The 16,884-nt window shown below is 38.7% G+C and overlaps 2 protein-coding genes across 3 annotated transcripts; one reads left to right on the top strand and one right to left on the bottom strand.

Moving 5' to 3' along the window:
- The first annotated feature begins 131 nt into the window (after nt 1-131).
- LOC146449521 (ubiquitin-like-conjugating enzyme ATG3) lies at nt 132-8,438 on the top strand. Its single transcript, XM_085101396.1, has 12 exons — nt 132-1,063; nt 1,146-1,187; nt 1,762-1,811; nt 2,385-2,458; nt 3,228-3,403; nt 3,535-3,607; nt 3,837-3,871; nt 4,437-4,598; nt 5,808-5,855; nt 6,011-6,087; nt 6,993-7,061; nt 7,777-8,438. The coding sequence occupies exons 1-12, from the start codon at nt 986-988 to the stop codon at nt 7,856-7,858; spliced, it is 966 nt and encodes a 321-aa protein (XP_084957522.1). The 5' UTR covers nt 132-985; the 3' UTR covers nt 7,859-8,438.
- Nucleotides 8,399-16,695, bottom strand: LOC146449522 (N-acetylneuraminate lyase-like). Of its 2 annotated transcripts, none has more exons than XM_085101400.1 (12): nt 16,507-16,695; nt 14,963-15,009; nt 13,940-13,987; nt 12,733-12,820; nt 12,415-12,472; nt 12,057-12,132; nt 11,130-11,222; nt 10,162-10,307; nt 10,013-10,059; nt 9,441-9,525; nt 9,160-9,199; nt 8,399-9,032 (listed from the first exon to the last, which is right to left on the bottom strand). In XM_085101400.1, exons 2-12 carry the CDS (start codon nt 14,970-14,972, stop codon nt 8,884-8,886), a joined length of 840 nt encoding a protein of 279 aa, XP_084957526.1. In that variant the 5' UTR covers nt 14,973-15,009; nt 16,507-16,695; the 3' UTR covers nt 8,399-8,883. The 2 variants fall into 2 exon arrangements, with proteins under 2 accessions (XP_084957526.1, XP_084957525.1); XM_085101399.1 differs by having other exon boundaries at nt 13,940-14,010.
- Nucleotides 16,696-16,884: the final 189 nt, after the last annotated feature.

Here is a 16,884-nt window from a genome sequence, read left to right on the forward strand (position 1 = left end):
TTCTATCTCAATACTAATTTGATAAGAGAAAAACGCCAAGTAAAAGTAGCGCCCCCCCCCACCACACCCTTCAAATGCTTGTTTTCGATTGTTTTGTTTATCTTGTTGCATGTTGTTGTTGTTGCATGTTTTTTTTTTTTCTTGTTGTTTGTTTCTGTTTACTTTGTTAGCTTCAGTGGCGATTCAATGAAAAAAAAATTAAGTCCACATCCTGTGGGCAATAAATTCAATATCCAAGTGCTTTCGGTACAGGAAGAATCTTCTAAGGACTATGTAACTGGAGGAGCCGGGGGAGGGGGGGAGGAGGTGCATGACGCGTGTTTAGCAGTAATCCATATGCATGATGCAAATAGGAGGTCATGTATTGACGGTAAACGTGATTTGTACATTCAGGAACAATTACAATTCGTAATTCTTTCGATTCCATTTCCGCACATACGACCATGAATCGGCTAATAGCTACGTGATACGGAATTTATCACCCAACTTTGTGGGGAGGTATGTGAGACACCCCTCCCCCCACAACTTCTACTGGCAACCTATGGGAGGAGCAGAGGCCTCCCCCCCCCCCACTCCCCCACAACCAAATTTCTCTGGAGTAGACCCCCGAGACGCAGTTCGAAGCCTTTAGTCATGCTTAGTCCGACTAATGCTAAAAGATGTCGTTTGTTTTCTCAGTTACATAAAGACGTTTGAGGAGTGGCTGTAAAAAGAATGTTTTTCCTTGTTCACTGTTTTGTTCTGAAGCTAAGGATTCAAATGTTCCAGGTGGAATTTGGGATACCGTAACAGGGTGTCCAGTCACGTTGCGTGACTTTGTGTTGTGTGAGCCTAGCGCAAGATTGTTCAGCGGACGAACGTATAAGGATATGCACGCAAGTCACGTCCGTGTCTTTTCCTTGTATGTTGCGATACTTGTCAGATTACGAAGCTATTTTCCGTTTTTTTCCTCGATCATTTGACCTCTCAAGACCTTATTTTCAATATGGCAATGCAAGATGTTATAAATAAGATGAAAGGAACAGCGCTTGGGGTAGCGGAATATCTAACGCCGGTTTTGAAGGTAAGATCACGTCCCTTACTTGGGTTCCGGTGTGGAGGGCTGTCCGTACGGGAATTGATTTGTTATTCTCCTGCGTTCATAGGAATCAAAGTTTCAAGAAACTGGAGTTATTACACCCGAAGAAGTAAGTGCGCATCTATTTTTCACATTGCATTTTTCCCGAAATTTGGAAATAGATCATTAACATATAACATAACTTAAGTGCTTCAAGAAATACAATGCGTGTTCGTTCGGTCGCTCTTTCAGTTTCTGGTGCTTATAGCAATGCTATAAGACTTGAATTCTACAACGAAATGAAACAACCTTTAAGTGCTGTCAGGTCACGATTTGCAATGATGTCAATCATTGATTCACGTGTGTAATAAAATAAACAAAGAGCTTTACCCAAGAGGGGAGGAGGGGGTAATCAAGAAAGTTTATTCGTGGGGGTTGCCACAGTTTTCACATACCTACAGTAGAAGAACTACATCTCTTTTGGGATGGTCTGTTCAAGGTATTTTGAAAGGCCCTTTTAAAATATTACCTACAAGTCAGCTTACCCTTTTCTTTACTCCAGCTTTGCCAAATCCCTACCCCTACCTCAAGCCTAAAAGGTATCCCTTTCGGACGGGGCCTCCCCGTCTAGTCTATTATAGGGAGTACCCCCCCCCCCTCCTGGCTTTACCTTAATTTCATTTAGAGGTATGTTTGGGTTTCAGTTTGTTGCTGCAGGGGACCATCTAGTTCACCACTGTCCAACATGGAAATGGTTTGTATTCATTTTGATAGTCATTTCTTAAACCCAAGAAAGCAAACAGGCAAACAACCTGCACTGGGTGATTTATAAACCCTTTAAATCCCAGTAGTGATCAGTATATAAATTCTCCTTGTAGTATATCAGTCCTTAAGAAAACAGAGAGGCTAGGAGAATAAAAGAAATGATCACAAAAGACAAAATCTCTTGATTTTTGAGAACGATGTATTATTCAGTGAATGACACAGACATACTCCAAAAAAGGAAATCCGAGTGTTCCTATCAGGAGTCGAACCTAAGACCTTCCGATTACTAGTTCGGATGCTCTACCACTGAGCTACAGGAGACTTGTGGGAGCTAAGGCCATTAAACTAGGTTCATGGGACAAAGATTCTGCATACTGCTAGGATTGGAATGTCATGTGTGGCATATTCTCAGTGGAATAAATGTGATGGAATATTTTAAGCCTGGAGATCTTGAATTTTAAACAAATTCTCCCAACTAGCATCACAAGAAATATATAGACAATTGTCAGAATGCGCATGTTGATAATAGTACTTAGACAGTTAACAACTGATTTGTTTTCAGGGACTCAGGACCTGATGAATCAAAAGTGAAAGCTTATTTACCTAAAGACAAGCAGTTCTTGTATACAAAAAATGGTAAGCGGAGTGACACCTACATGTACAAACTTTTGAAAACTTTGTCTATTTAGCTTTATAGTAGTTACAGTATCATCAAGTTAGTCCCAGTTCTAAGTGCACCCCTCCCCCCCCCCCCCCATCCCCACCATCTGGTGGAGTAGTAAATTTAAACTATTAAACTGGGTGGGTGGGGGACTGATTGGAGATTACATTCTATGTCCCTTACAAATGATCATTTTACATAACATGCACTTAACTTATGTTGTAGTTTACATACATTTGTGAAAGCATTATTGTTTAGTCAGTACAATTGACCTGGATTGGTTTCCAAGCAGACACTTCGGATTCACAGAAGTATGCAGACTTATTAAAAATGGTCAAACATTTGCTTGTCATGTTGTAAGTGTTTGTAAGTATTTGAATGAACAAATTCAAAATTGCATTAATCTAGATTTGGCAAGGATGATTTTCTATGAGGCCCTGTCCGCTGTGCATGTGAGTGACAATTGACTATGTGATTTGCTAACACAGCAGTCAATTAAAAAAAAAATTGTGAAGTACGTGGTATCCCCAGATTTGCACCAAGGCTGGGGAGAGTTGACTTACCCATAATTTTTGCAGGTGCATATAAAATTATGAAAATAAATTGGCAAGTTAAAAAAAAAAAAAATAAGACATGAATAGGTGTGGGCAGGAAGTTCCCAGTCGTGCTGATTCAACTGCCTCTCTGTTTGTCATTATTTTTTATGTGGGTGTAAACATTCTAAGCCTTGATCTTATTGTATAGTTCCATGCTACAAGCGTTGCAAAGAGATGGAACATCAAGAAGAGAATGAGGCCATTGTCGAACCAGATGAAGATGGAGGGTGGGTGGATACACACCACCATGTGGACGCCAGCGGGGAGCAGGTCACTCCGGGTGGTCAGGAGTCATTTTCAGAAATGACGCTGGAATCTGACAAGGTATGATACTTTCTTGTTACTGATGTTTGCATTCAGGGTCTACCATAGAGAAGTTCAATTAAAGCAAGTTGTCTGATGTACAAATTGAAACATCAAATAAATTAAATGTGTACTCAAACTATTTTGAACAGACTACAAAAGATGTGACACCAGCAGAAGATGATGATGACGACGAAGATGATGATGAGGCAGTGGATATGGAAGGTATAGAAGTATATGAACACAGTAATGTCTAATGGTGATTGACATCTAAATTCTCCTTGTTCTTAGGTCATTGCATTGTAAAGCAGGCAAGTGGTGAGAATACCAAAAAACATCAACTATAAAGGAAATATACTGTCTTGATGTTGTATCAGTCGAATGTAGTCCTAAACAGTAATATTTGTGTGCACATGTAAATTTTTTAATGGTATCTTTCTGTTTAAATTTTCAGCTTTTGAAGAAAGTGGCATGCTTGAAAGCGATGAGGTATTCTCATACATTTCTTGAAGTTTTCAGAATATTAATAGTGCCAGTGTCAGTATGCTGGCTGTTGGCAAGCTTTGTGTAAGGGATGAATGGTGTACATATGGGATCACATAAATTGATCATCATCTCCTGTGCTGCTTTTTCTTACGCTGTACTAGTTTGTTTTCATCCTTTAAACCTACTGACAGAGACCTGCAGTGTGGCAATTGAAATGAAAGCCCTTGAGCACTTTCATGTTGTACTGTTTATCTTGCTGTACAAGTTGGTTCTAATCATCCAGTCTGGATGAAATGCGAAAGTGTGACCATTTAAATGAAAGCTACTGACAGAACCATACTTCCCTGTGGTGCTGTTTATTATGCTGCACATACAAGATGGTTCTAACTTTTAAGTCTGTAGAGGAAATCCTAAAGTGTAACCATTCAAATGAAAGCTACTGAGCAGTACTTTCCTGTGGTGCTGTTTATTTTGCTTCACAATGTGGTTCCAACTTTTGAGTCTGTGGATGAAATCTTTTTGAGCAGTTCCGGCAACAAGGGTAATTTGGTTTAAATTTTCTTTCTAGGCCACCTTATCAATTAAGCCGGCAACTAGAGCAGAGGGAGGAGATATTGCAGCAGAAGCCACCACCTCTGGTGGGATTCTACAAACAAGAACCTATGACATGTACATCACATATGATAAATACTACCAGACACCAAGATTATGGCTCTTTGGATATAATGAGGTAACGATGTGTTCTGCCTCTAACAGGCTGCCAATGCTAGTGTTGTCTAATAAGCTAAAATAAGGGTTCAACTTCAAAAATAATGGATGGAAAAGCTTCATAAATTTACACTACTAGACAAAATTCTTTGAATGTAAATACAAAACAGAATACAGTTTGGGACTAAAGACACGTTAGGGCATGTTTTTGAGTGTGTTAGGTTTGTGTTCAATGCACAGAGCTGTGCATCTCAGAGGTTAGAGAGGTGTCCAGCTTGGACAGCTGTCTATCCCAGATAGATGTCCATAGAGAGGCATCAATCTTAGAGGTGTCCATCATACTGTAGAGAGGTGTCTTCCCAGATAGATCAGTCCATCTTAGGGAGTTGTCCTTGAGTGGCATCTGTCTTAGAGGTGTCCATCTTAGAGAGGCGTCAATCTTAGAGGCGTCCATCATAGCGAGGTGGCTATCTTACGAGGTGTCTTTCCTAGAAGGATCAGTCCATCTTAGGGAGTTGTTCTAGAGTGGCATCTGTCTTGGAGGTGTCCATCACAGAGAGGTGTCTATTCTACGAGGTGTCTTTCCCATATAGATCAGTCCATCTTAGGGAGTTGTCCTAGAGTGGTGTCTGTCTTAGAGGTGTCCATCTTAGAGAGGTGTCCATCAAAGAAGTGTCCATCTTTAACTTAGAAAGGTGTTTTTCCCAGATAGATCAGTCCATCTTAGGAAGTTGCACTAGTCAGAGTGGCGTCTGTCTTAGAGGTGACCATCTTAGAGAGGTGTCCATTAAAGAAGTGTCCATCTTTAACATAGAAAGGTGTCTTTCCCACTCAGGTAGATGTCCATCTTAGAGAGTTGTCGTAGAGAGGTGTTTGTTTTAGAGGTGACCTTGGAGAGGTGACCATCATAGCATAGAGGTGTCTATCCTTAGAGAGGTGTAATTCCCTGGATAGATGTCCATCTTAAAGATTAAGTGTTCAGTGACCAGTTAAGAGAGTTTCCTGTTGGAAAGGTGTCATTCTTATAAAGGAATCCATCATTTTTTAGCTTAGAGAGGGGTCTATCTTTTAGTCTTTTAGTGTCCCTATGAGAGAGTTGTTCATCTTACAAGTGTCTCCATTGTAATATACAGGTAGTCCAATGATCTCAGTTAAGATGATCATGCAATTAACTGAAAGCGATAGAATGCAGACTGAATTAACATAATGACTACCTATTTGTTGTCTGCAGAACCGAGAACCACTAACTGTAGAAGAAATGTATGAAGATATGAGTCAGGTATGAGAGTTCCTTTCTGTACAAAACATTGCTTAAAGCACTTAAAAGCAAGAGGCAAACACTTGTTAAACCAACCATAATTTCTGTGACATTTTATAGCCTGCAATATAGCATACAACTGGGTCAAAGCTGACACCATTATTTTTGTATTTAAGGATCATGCTAAAAAGACAGTTACAGTTGAAGCTCATCCACATTTGCCAATGACCATGGCATCAGTACATCCTTGTAGGTGAGTCAGTGGGCATTTATACCTGCAAACAAAGTATAGTCTAGTGTGATTGCCTATAAATTATTGATCCTGGTAACTGACAGTCTGACAACTGTTAAAACAAACACTTGATTTCACTTTTGTGAGTCTTTACAGTCACTTGCATCATGGCTTAACAGACTTGCAGTAGATATGCCTGAAGAAGCTTTTACTCTCTCCACTTATTTTTCACTATCTTGTTACTTACATAATGTTTAAAACAAGAGCAGCAGTGTTTTATCGGGATTTAAACCACTCGGCTGCGCCTCGTGGTTTAAGACCCAATAAAACACATGCTGCGAGTTTTTTGAACGGCTTCAAAAACAGTCCTGGAAAAACGTGTGTCAAGAGAGTTTATAACAATGATGCTTTTGTGAACATTGGAAATTAGCATACGAGAAAAGCACTAAACACTGCATACTAATAAGGAGGAGGTTTTATCGGGTTTTAAAACCACTGCGCGTGGCATTTTATCTACCATTTGATAGGTCAATGGGCTTATGAATTATTAATGAGTTTTTGAAAAGCAATTTAATTTATTGATTCTACCAAGACCGAGAAAAGAACATTAGTCACCAACAACAGTCCCCGTGGACTAATTGTAGCATGTTAAATTCTGCAATGATCAGAACTGGCCTTTTTCTGAGTATTGGAGGGTTTTTCACTTAAAGGCCGTGATCTTGTTCCAACTTTTGCTTGCCAAAGATATAGGTCAGATACGATGACTGGAAGCAGGGAGAGAAAGAAAAAGAAAAATTAATAATGTAGTGAACAGAGAGCTGCTGTGAAAGGAACCCTGTTCCTTCGCATTTCCTGTTGACAAAGACATTTTTTTGGCGCATTTTGCTGCAAGCTCAATTTTGATTTACTGATTTTAAACTCAACAGGCATGCTGATGTAATGAAGAAGATTATTCAAACAGTAGCTGATGGTGGTGGAGAACTTGGTGTTCATATGTATCCTTTACCTGTGTGTAGTCTGTCAACAGTTTATCTTGCTTCCCTACAGTGCAGCTGTCCCTTCTGTTTACTCATTTGGGAGTCTACCACAACACATCATTGACAGGGCTCGGGTAAGGCTTGCATACCAACACACCCTAACAAAATAATAATGCCCCTGTTGAACAAGATACCCTTGCTAGTAATGGAGGGGAATATGTACACAATTTTAAGTAAAATACACCCTTTCATCAAAAGGCATTGCTGTGGTTGCAAGGGATCCTCAGTATTCTCTGGCTGAAAAGAGTTGTAAGATTGCATTTTCCTCATAAATAGAGGAGAAAAATGCTCATATCGAATAGAAGTTACAGGAAAAATGCAACATTATTTATAAGTTCTTACATAGACCCTTTGCATTAATGGTACCCAAATTTAAATAAAAATACTTGATACATCCTAAGCCTTGTGTTTATGTTTCCAGGCAAAGGATTTTTCACATGAATATGAGGCTTAGGATGTATCAAGTATTGTTATTCAAATTTGGGCGCCATTTATGCAAAGGGTCTATGGAAGCAAGAATTTCACAGTATCTTTGCAACCAGACTGTTGTGAAAAAATCTGAAAAAATTCAGGCTTTTTAATATTTATTAATTTTGTAATTATCTATTTCATTTATTTAATGGGTTTTTTTTTTGTTATTTATCTGGTGTTTTCCTTGACCTTCTGTTTCCAGGTATTTACTTATCTTTCTCAAATTTGTCCAAGCTGTTATACCCACGATAGAGTACGACTACACACGTCACTTTACCATGTGAAGACCCCCCCCCCCCCCCCAACAAATCTTACCATTGATAGTTATTCATTTGGAATGGAATTAATGAGAAAAGAGTCAAACTCACTGAGATATTGTGAGTTAATGTGAACATAATTCTTACCAGTTTTTCTAAAGGTAAAAAAGAGAAAGAGCTGGTTTGAACTTGCATTGATTTTGATGAAAATTTGAAAAGATTCAAACATGTAAAAGAGCTACACATGTATAGAGATAAAACCCTGCAATATATCAGTAGGGACACGTCATCAAATTTGGACCTCTCAAAGCCTTTGTACAGTCTTCAGCTTTGTGAGGAGCAGGGGACTAATACAGGTTACACATTCATTTTCTTTGTGATTTTCAAAATATTTTGTTGGAAATTTCTTTATGTTTGATGGAGTGGCTTTATCACTAAATCATGTGAACAGTAGTACTTAGGTAAATCAGAGCTGTAGGTGAATGTCAGGGGTAAGCTTACAGCTAAATACCACTGACAACAGGATGAAAAATATACATTATAATAACAATTATTAGAAATAGAGTCAGAAAAACCTCAGAAGATGTTTAATAAAAAATATCAAAGTAATGCAGATGTTGTCCTTTGTGCAAACACAACCGCCTTGTAGGTACGGTATTGCCATCAACTCTGGATACCAGTCTTACCAACATAATACACATACAAGCTTTGGTGAATCATACAATTTTCCTGCCACGTTGAGTGACTGGGAACCAGTCCGAAGGGAATGTTTGGTGACATGCCTTGTAACTTTTCTTGCATTGGTTTTGGTTTGTTAATAATAATAACAATTATTAAATTTATAGAGCTCAAATTTCAGTTCACTTTGTTGATTGTATCTGTTGCTGTTGATTAGATAATTTGATTCCTATGACTTTGGCATTATAACACTCCACTTAAAACCACTCTATAGACTATGATCTGTCCTCTGTAATCATCATCTCTCTCTTCATCTCGGATGACTCAAGGAAACCATAGATCTAGGTCTGTCTTCTGTGTAATCAATCTAAATTTTATCTCCAACCAAAGAATCCAATTTTGTCCAAATCTTCTCTAAGGGCAGCTTCTTGGCTTTTGTTTAACCGAGCGATAGGTGACCGAGCAGGGCCTAGGTCCAAGCCCAGGAATCCCATGATGGCTTTCCCAACACCTGGGTGGCCTCCTGGAATTATAAGAAAAGACTTCATGTAATCAACAATGACCTGTGATTGGTGTGTGCACAGATACATGTACTCTTGGGCACTGTCTGGTAACCACTTTACACAGGTGTGGAAAAAGCTTTCACTCACCGTATTTATTGTAAATCTTTACCATGGCTTGAGATTGATACTGCAAGTATGACAAGAAAACCCGGCTCAGTATAGGTGACTATAAAATAATATATATTTAACAAGTGGAACTAGCCTCCAGAACAAAATGTTTAAAACGTTTGGAGCTGTGACAACATGTAAATGTAAAAATGAAAACAAAGAAAGATTTTCTGGAAAAACTCCTGCTATTATGGTTTTTTTCGTTTACAGACACCAAATCATTAACATGGAGTTTTCTGTTTAACATTAAATGGCATTACCTGTGCTGTTCTTGCTGTTTCTATGTCTCCCTTGTTGAAAGCATCCATAACGTGACTGTGCAACCGTCCAGCAAAGCTGTATGTTCTAAAAAAATTATAAGACAACTAAGAAGCTGTGTGGAGCAATTACAGGAAAATGAGGTTAACTAAGATCCTGCTCAAAGTTAAGGTGTGTTTTTGTTTGAAAACATACACTTCTTGGCGCATTGAGTTCACACCATGGCAGCCAAAAACGAAACTGGAGACTTTTGAAAACATCTTGTTTTATGAATCACTTTAGTGTCGACAACAGGCCAAAATGCACTAGATCGACATCTCTGTTTTTATCTTTGAGTGTGGGTAATAGGAGAATCTTTAAATGTCTTGCATTGATTTTGAAAGTTGCAAGGTACATTGCACCTGTTGTGTTTCGAACAAGTTATCTTGCACAAGTTACAACAAACATTGCACAGTATAACACAGTGTTCACACTGACACGATCAACAATTGCCAAGAGCTCCTACTGAGCAAAAGCTCATGATCAAATCAGTAATTGCTTAATTAGTTTTTAGAAGTAATAAAAGTCGTCTTACCCTCCTACAGTGGCACAAGCTCCCATAGCCAAAGCACTTATGAGAATCTACAGGAAAGAGATACAATTTATTATGTTATTCAACAGCTGGGACATCACTTCCCTACCTCGTCAAAGCACCTGTAGTTATTAATTTTGTGAAAAACTAACCTCATCGCCACCATAAAGAATCTGAATTCTTTCTCTGTCAAGAACAAGACAGCGACCCAAGTCAAACATGTCAGCACTTGTGAACTTCAGTCCTGCTAATGTTGGAATCTTGAGCATGGCAGCTTTCAGAAAGTCTTCCATTAAAACTGGGATGATAATAAAACAAAAATCTCTTATTTCTGAGAATACCAAAAATTCAACTTGAATTAAAGTGAAAATCATATTTTATCTCTTTGATAGCTTGTGAACAGGCTCCCATTTAGGAGGGCTTATTGGGGTGAAGAGGCCTCGGCTTCCAAGTTTTTTTCTTCACTTTATATCCCATTTGGGAACCTGTTTACAGGTTAGTGCATCAAACACAGCTTTAAATTGAATCATAAGAGTTCTCAGCATCTGTACTGGTTTTACTGCACCTTTCAACAACATGCAGACTCTGAAGTTCAAGATTCAACTAACTGTTATACTTTTCCCTGCCATCAATCACTGCAGCAGACCTCTTAGAGAAAAAAATAATGTTTGGGTCAACAAGGTCAAAACGTCATGTTCGTGTGTACCCTCCCACACAGTCATTTTTTAGGAGACTCGTATTACGTCCTCCCCACAGCCAGTTGCCGCTGTAATAATATTATGATTGACGGCAGTAAAACACGCAAATTGCTAACCGGGGTTCAAGTTCAGAGTTCTTATGTTTAACTTATTGAAAAGCACAGTAACGAAACATTTATAGAAACACTGCGGTTATCATGCAGCAAAAAGTATTATACCACAAGACTTGAATGGTCACACTTCGTGATTTCATCCTCAAATTAAAACCACATAATAAAATAAAAATTTACTTAGTACGGAAAAAAAGGTTTGTTCAACAAAACGTTTGCCACAATTGATTAAAAGTTAGTGCTTTGCTTTTATGTAAAATGTCATAACTCCAAGTTATGTTTGAAAATATCAAGAATAAAAATATTACATACATGTAACATGTGTCCAGAGTGGAATGTGATAGTAAAATAAAGGAGTGTTGGGTGCACAGCTTGCAACAAGTCCAACGTACTCTACAAGGTCATCTGGAAAATGGAATAAAATACATCCTTTAACTCTACATACATGAACGAGCACCATCATCATCATTATCACCATCATTGTATTTTTCTCTGCAACTGGGAAATAGGACCTTAAACTCCTACAGCAACAATGTTACAAATTAATTTCAAGTAAAAATTGTTAAAGAATTTCCAACTTCCTAAAAAAGAAAATAAGTAAAATAAACCGGTACATTAATTAAACAGCACCACATGAAAGTACTCTAGCTCAATAGCTTTTATTTGAATGGCTACACTTTACGATTTCATCCACAGACTCAAGAGTTTAACCACATTGTACAGCATAATAAACAGTACCACAGAAAAGAAGCACTTGGTACCTTTCATTTGAATGGTATCAATTTAGGAGTACATCCATAGACTCAAAAATTAGGTCCATATAATTTACGCCACCCACCAAAGTCTTTTTTCAGGATGGAAACACTGGGTCCTTGTTTATTACCGGTAATGTGTAGTGAGGGAGAGGAAGGGGTACAGTGGAGTAGGAAGGTGGGAGAAAAGGGACAGGAAGTCTACAGGAGGCAGGTTGAGGTAGGATGGGTAGGTAGATTTCCTAAGAGGTTGGAAATGAGAGAAATAAGAAAAAAATTTAAGCACGTTTCACACTATTTTGCAACTGTAGAAAAATAGAGAGAGGCAGAAGTCACTAAAAGTGGTTGGGAACTGAGATCAGAAGGTACATAATTGGGAAATGTAGACCCCCCCCCCCCCCATCCTCATGTGTTGCTCCTTCCCTGCCCCCAGAGATAACAGAGCATGTGCTACTTAAGAGTGATTAAAATAATATCCAATACACACCTACAGTTTTGGGGATGAAGTAAGTTGTTGGCATTAAGCCAATTGCAGCTGCCCCTGCACTTTCAGCATGTCTTGCCTTAATAAAAAAAAAGTAGAAAAAGTGAGTACTGTGAAACAACGTTCTATTTCTGGTGCAAATCTTGGTGGGGGGGGGGGGGTACTCCCTGTATAATGGATTCATTATGTCATTGAGGTTTTGTCCTAGGTTCTGTGGAGCAGGCTATAGGGATGGCGCAGTGGTGAGAGCACTCGCCTGACACCAATGTGGCCCAAGTCTGATTCCCGGACTCAGGAATCAGACCTGGGCCTGATACAATTTTGTTTTCTTTCTCTAAATATCATGTTTCTCGTTACTGACCAATTCCTGTGAATCTTTCAAGTTGGCGCACCCAATCTGGATTATTACATGATCAAGTCTGAAAAAGAAACACAATCTTTTGTTATACAATAAAACCCATTTAATGATCAGGAGCCATAAACAGTCATGCACCCTTTACTGCAGATACCCTTGGGACCGCAAGTCTGTGTTCTTAATAGCGAGGGTACATAATAGCAGGAATTAATTTCAGTTAAACGTCTGTAATTTATTTCTGCTGGGGATTTAGTTGCTGTCCGTATTATTGGAGTGTCCGTAACAATGAGGTGTCAGGAAATAGACTATCTTTTTTATTTGTACCTATTTTCTGCTGCTTGAATCCACTTCTCTGCAAGTTGCTTTCTCTCATCAACTGTCAGTAAAATGCCTTCACCAAATGTACCATTAACTGTTGACATTGACAAGGCAACATTCAAAAATACAATTTATTGCTCTTTCAATCATTTATTCCACTGTCTAAAAGAAACTGGCCCACTTAAGCTACAACTTTAAATATCAGAAACATAGTTTTAAGAATCCATTGAGACTGAATCTTAAGACAGGTTACCAAACCCAAAATGTATATTTGTGTGTAACACCTTACTTGTGCTAACACTGTTAGAATCAACTTGGAACAAAATGTTTTCAAGAAGTGGGAATTCAAGATAGCCAATTAAAAGTAAACTTTGTACTTGTGTGACCTTTTTGGTATTGCCCCTTTAAGCCCCTGTAGTGATGAGTATCTAAATTCTCCAAACAGCATCACACTACTTGATCAAGAGAATAAAGGAAATGATTATGCAAGAGACAATGTCTTGACACTCAAACAAATTCTCCCAATTAGTACCATAAGAAATGTATGGGGAACAGTGAGGAAAAAATACATTTTGATACTGGGAAATGAAGGATTAACTTCTGTTAGAGTTACCCTGGTACCTTAACCCTTTCCCGACCAAGAGTGCCATATGGCACAAGACGCAATTATGAGCTCAGTATTTGGTCAATTTGTGTGAAATTTGCACAACCAAAAGATCTTTGAAAGATCTATAAATTGAAGGCATAAAATCATGCCCCCCTCCTATATGAGACTTGATTTACCACCCCTCAAACTTTTGGATTTTTTTTCCTTTGTACGTTAAGGGTCCAGTTGATATCTTACAACAAGCAATGCACTGAGAGCTGTACATTAAGCTATAGTTTAGGGGGATACCCAGTATGTACAATGAATAAGAAAATTTTCAATGTTTTTCTTCTTTCGTTTTGGACTTTTGTCACTCTCATATGTGACCTCCTCCATCTCTGTTGGTGTGATTTATAGCACACTCCAGAAAATACCTTTTAAATGGTATATCACATGTGGTCTCCCAGTTCATAGTTAGCGATTTAGAAAAATTCGCCTTTTCCCTCGGACGGGAAAGGGTTAAGCTAGTTTTAGCAAATTTAAATAGCCAGAAAAACTATGTGAGCAGCTTCTTGTTATCACAGGGGTAATTTTGTATTACAATGAAGCAATATGTGCCATTCTTACCAAATACTCCTTTGACATTCTCCTTTTCCAGGTGTCTAACATAGTCATCTATAACAGACAAATTCAGTTCCCTGTTGGCAAATTTTAGTTTATGTCAAGCAGTCTGGTAAAAGTTTGACCTAAAGAGAATATTGTTAATCTGCACATTAAAATAATCATACCCTCATGACCACAGCAATAGGAAGAATGAAGAATTCTTATCAGTTGCAAATCAAGTTGATCAGTTGCACCCAATATGGAGCCTTGATGGGAGACGACAGTGAGTCAAGGGGATGTCACATGTCTCGCTGAACTGAACTGATTGGTAATACGGAAAACACTGCACATTGCAGGGGTTGAATTGAAGAATACCTTAATATTCTAATCATGAATATAAAGAAGGATTGTCATTGAGTAGAGACATGCAGCAGCCCAATAATTATTATAATTACCACGTCCTGGAACATCCACCTTCCATATTTCCTCCAAGAAAAATTTTCACAAGTTATTAATTTTTTATGTTGGGATAAGCCTTTCCTGTGAATTCATGGCTTCTAACAGTTTCTAATGGTTTCACAAGCAATAATATTGTGCAATGAACTGTTTATAGGAAATCAGTGTCAGATGCTTCCATATGGGACATATGGAATATGCAGATACAGTCAACTCTTGCCTTGCAGATGCCACGCTATTATGGACACCCTGATAATGCGGACAGCAGCTAAATCTCTGGCAAAAATAAATTACAGACATTTGACTGAAATAAATTCCTGCTACTACAGACTCTCGCTATAAAGGACACCAACTTGTGGTCCCAAGGGTGTCCGCAATAGAGGGAGTTGACTGTACATGCAAGGATTTTTTTCAACTTGTTCTGACATCTTGAAACAGTAATTTTCACAGGAAAGGTTTATCTTAAGATAGCCCTATTTGTGAACAAGTTGTTGCATGAAGTTGGATGCTCTGGGCGGTGGGCTTCTGATGGTGACAATTAAAGCTTAAAGTATAATATATCTCACAAGTAGAGCATAAAATGCAGCTTACCCACTCTCATCAAATGGAGAAAGTGGTGCTGCAATCAGTCCTTCAATCTGCAGTGAAACAAGAAATGATTTTAATTTGATCAATGGGCTGGTCTGAGCGAGGAAAGAGCTGGGCAGAGAGGGTAGGGGGGAGGAGGGAGGGGGGGGGAGAGATGGCTCAAGTGACAAATGGTGAAGGGATGAAAAATGTGTTTTCTCATAAAAATAATTTTCTTCCCCTGTACTGTCCTTGACATCTCTTGAGTTGATTTAACAGAGGGCAGTTTGGAACAACCTCACCTTCATCTCAAAAATGTTCTAATGTCAGTTCTCATATGAGCAACTAGTCATACAATAATTGCAAAGTGGGGATTCTCATTCACCCTGTGAATGAAACACTTTTGTCTTGACACCACCTAGGATGTGTTAACATCTGCAAGTGTTTTACCCTAGTAAACTTTCTTTAAATTCTTTTCACCACAGGCCTCGTCCACACTAACATATTATTTTTGATATATTTTTTCCTACCATCCACACTAAAACAATTGTAAACACTGATAAAAAGCAGACTTTCGAAAAAAGTCCACTTTTGAAAACACATCATTTTTTAGTATGGACAGGTGAAAATGGAGACTTTGGCAAATGGTGATATAATAAGCGCCACACAACATGATTTGGCAGTTTTTATAGTAGAGGACATATTATTCCTCTGGACTAACTTGGGCAAACATATGTTGTTTGTCTGGTTATGCGTCTCTAGTATAAAGATGGGCACAGGACGCATTATCTGTCTGGATGAACTATCTTCCGTTGTACCTCTTGAAGGACGCACCGCAAAGTAACACTGTTCGTCTAGACACATTATGCGTCTTGTGCTGTCTTTATACTATATCGATGGTTTGCATGTGACGTCATGGCGGCCATATGTTGGTGGACAGGAACGATAAGATTTTTCTCCTCTGGGAGTTAACTTCCATTTTTATGCAAACTATGTGAGCAAATTTTTTTTGTTTTGTCCACCAACATGGCAGCAATTATGCAACCCACCTATATAGAGATGCACAACACGACAAACAACAAACGGTTACCCAATAATATGTCTGGCCTCTAGTATAAAAACGGTCATTGGTTCCTGTCCAAATCTGAGCATCTACACATGCACAACCCCATGGCCAGGTCCTAGTCGTTTTCATCGTTTTCGAACCTTAGTGTGGACAGGTGAAAAGGAACGAAAAATGCTAGTGTGGACGAAAATATTTTGCTACGTTTTCGGCAACATGTAGGCAGAGGTTCTTAAAAATCATTCCTGTGGATGCTCCGTAAAAACCAAAATCTTTGAACGACTGCTGGGTCACTGCTGGAGTAGTTGCACGGCCATTGCTCTGTTCTAAGGTAAAACGAAATAAGATTTTCGTTTTTACGTTGCAGGACCTCAGTAGTAGTCAGATAGTATCAGGCATCACAGAGAAAGCTAAATTATTATTACTTTCCATGCACTTTTCTCATTTGTAAAAAGCAGTACCACAACTTAAGCTTAAACTTATTAACAAGCTTTCCGAAGCCTACCTTCTTCATGCTTCTCAATGCCACTTTTGGGAAGGAAAATAATGAAACAATGGAGCACTTTTTCTCAGCACAATTTTTTCCGAAATGTGGTTGCAATATTACTTCCAGAATAAACGTAACTTCTTGAATAATACTTGAAAAAAAAACCTAAACACTTGCGCTACATCTCCCCAATTTTCGTGTGCGTGACCGTGCGGACCGTGCGTGACTTATTTACACGTGGGCGAGTACCAGTCTCCTTTCCTGGCCCGCGCAAACTACGGCAAACTTTGGTGCTAAGAGTCCCGCCCTTTATAACTGAATACGAGGCTTTCGGCGCCTGGAAATAGATGAAAAACGGTACTGCCTTTCCATTTGACGACACGGAGAGTTTGCGGA

Source organism: Pavona decussata, unplaced genomic scaffold, assembly GCF_977016875.1.
Source record: "Pavona decussata unplaced genomic scaffold, jaPavDecu1.1 SCAFFOLD_602, whole genome shotgun sequence".
Classification (NCBI taxonomy): Eukaryota; Metazoa; Cnidaria; class Anthozoa; order Scleractinia; family Agariciidae; genus Pavona; species Pavona decussata.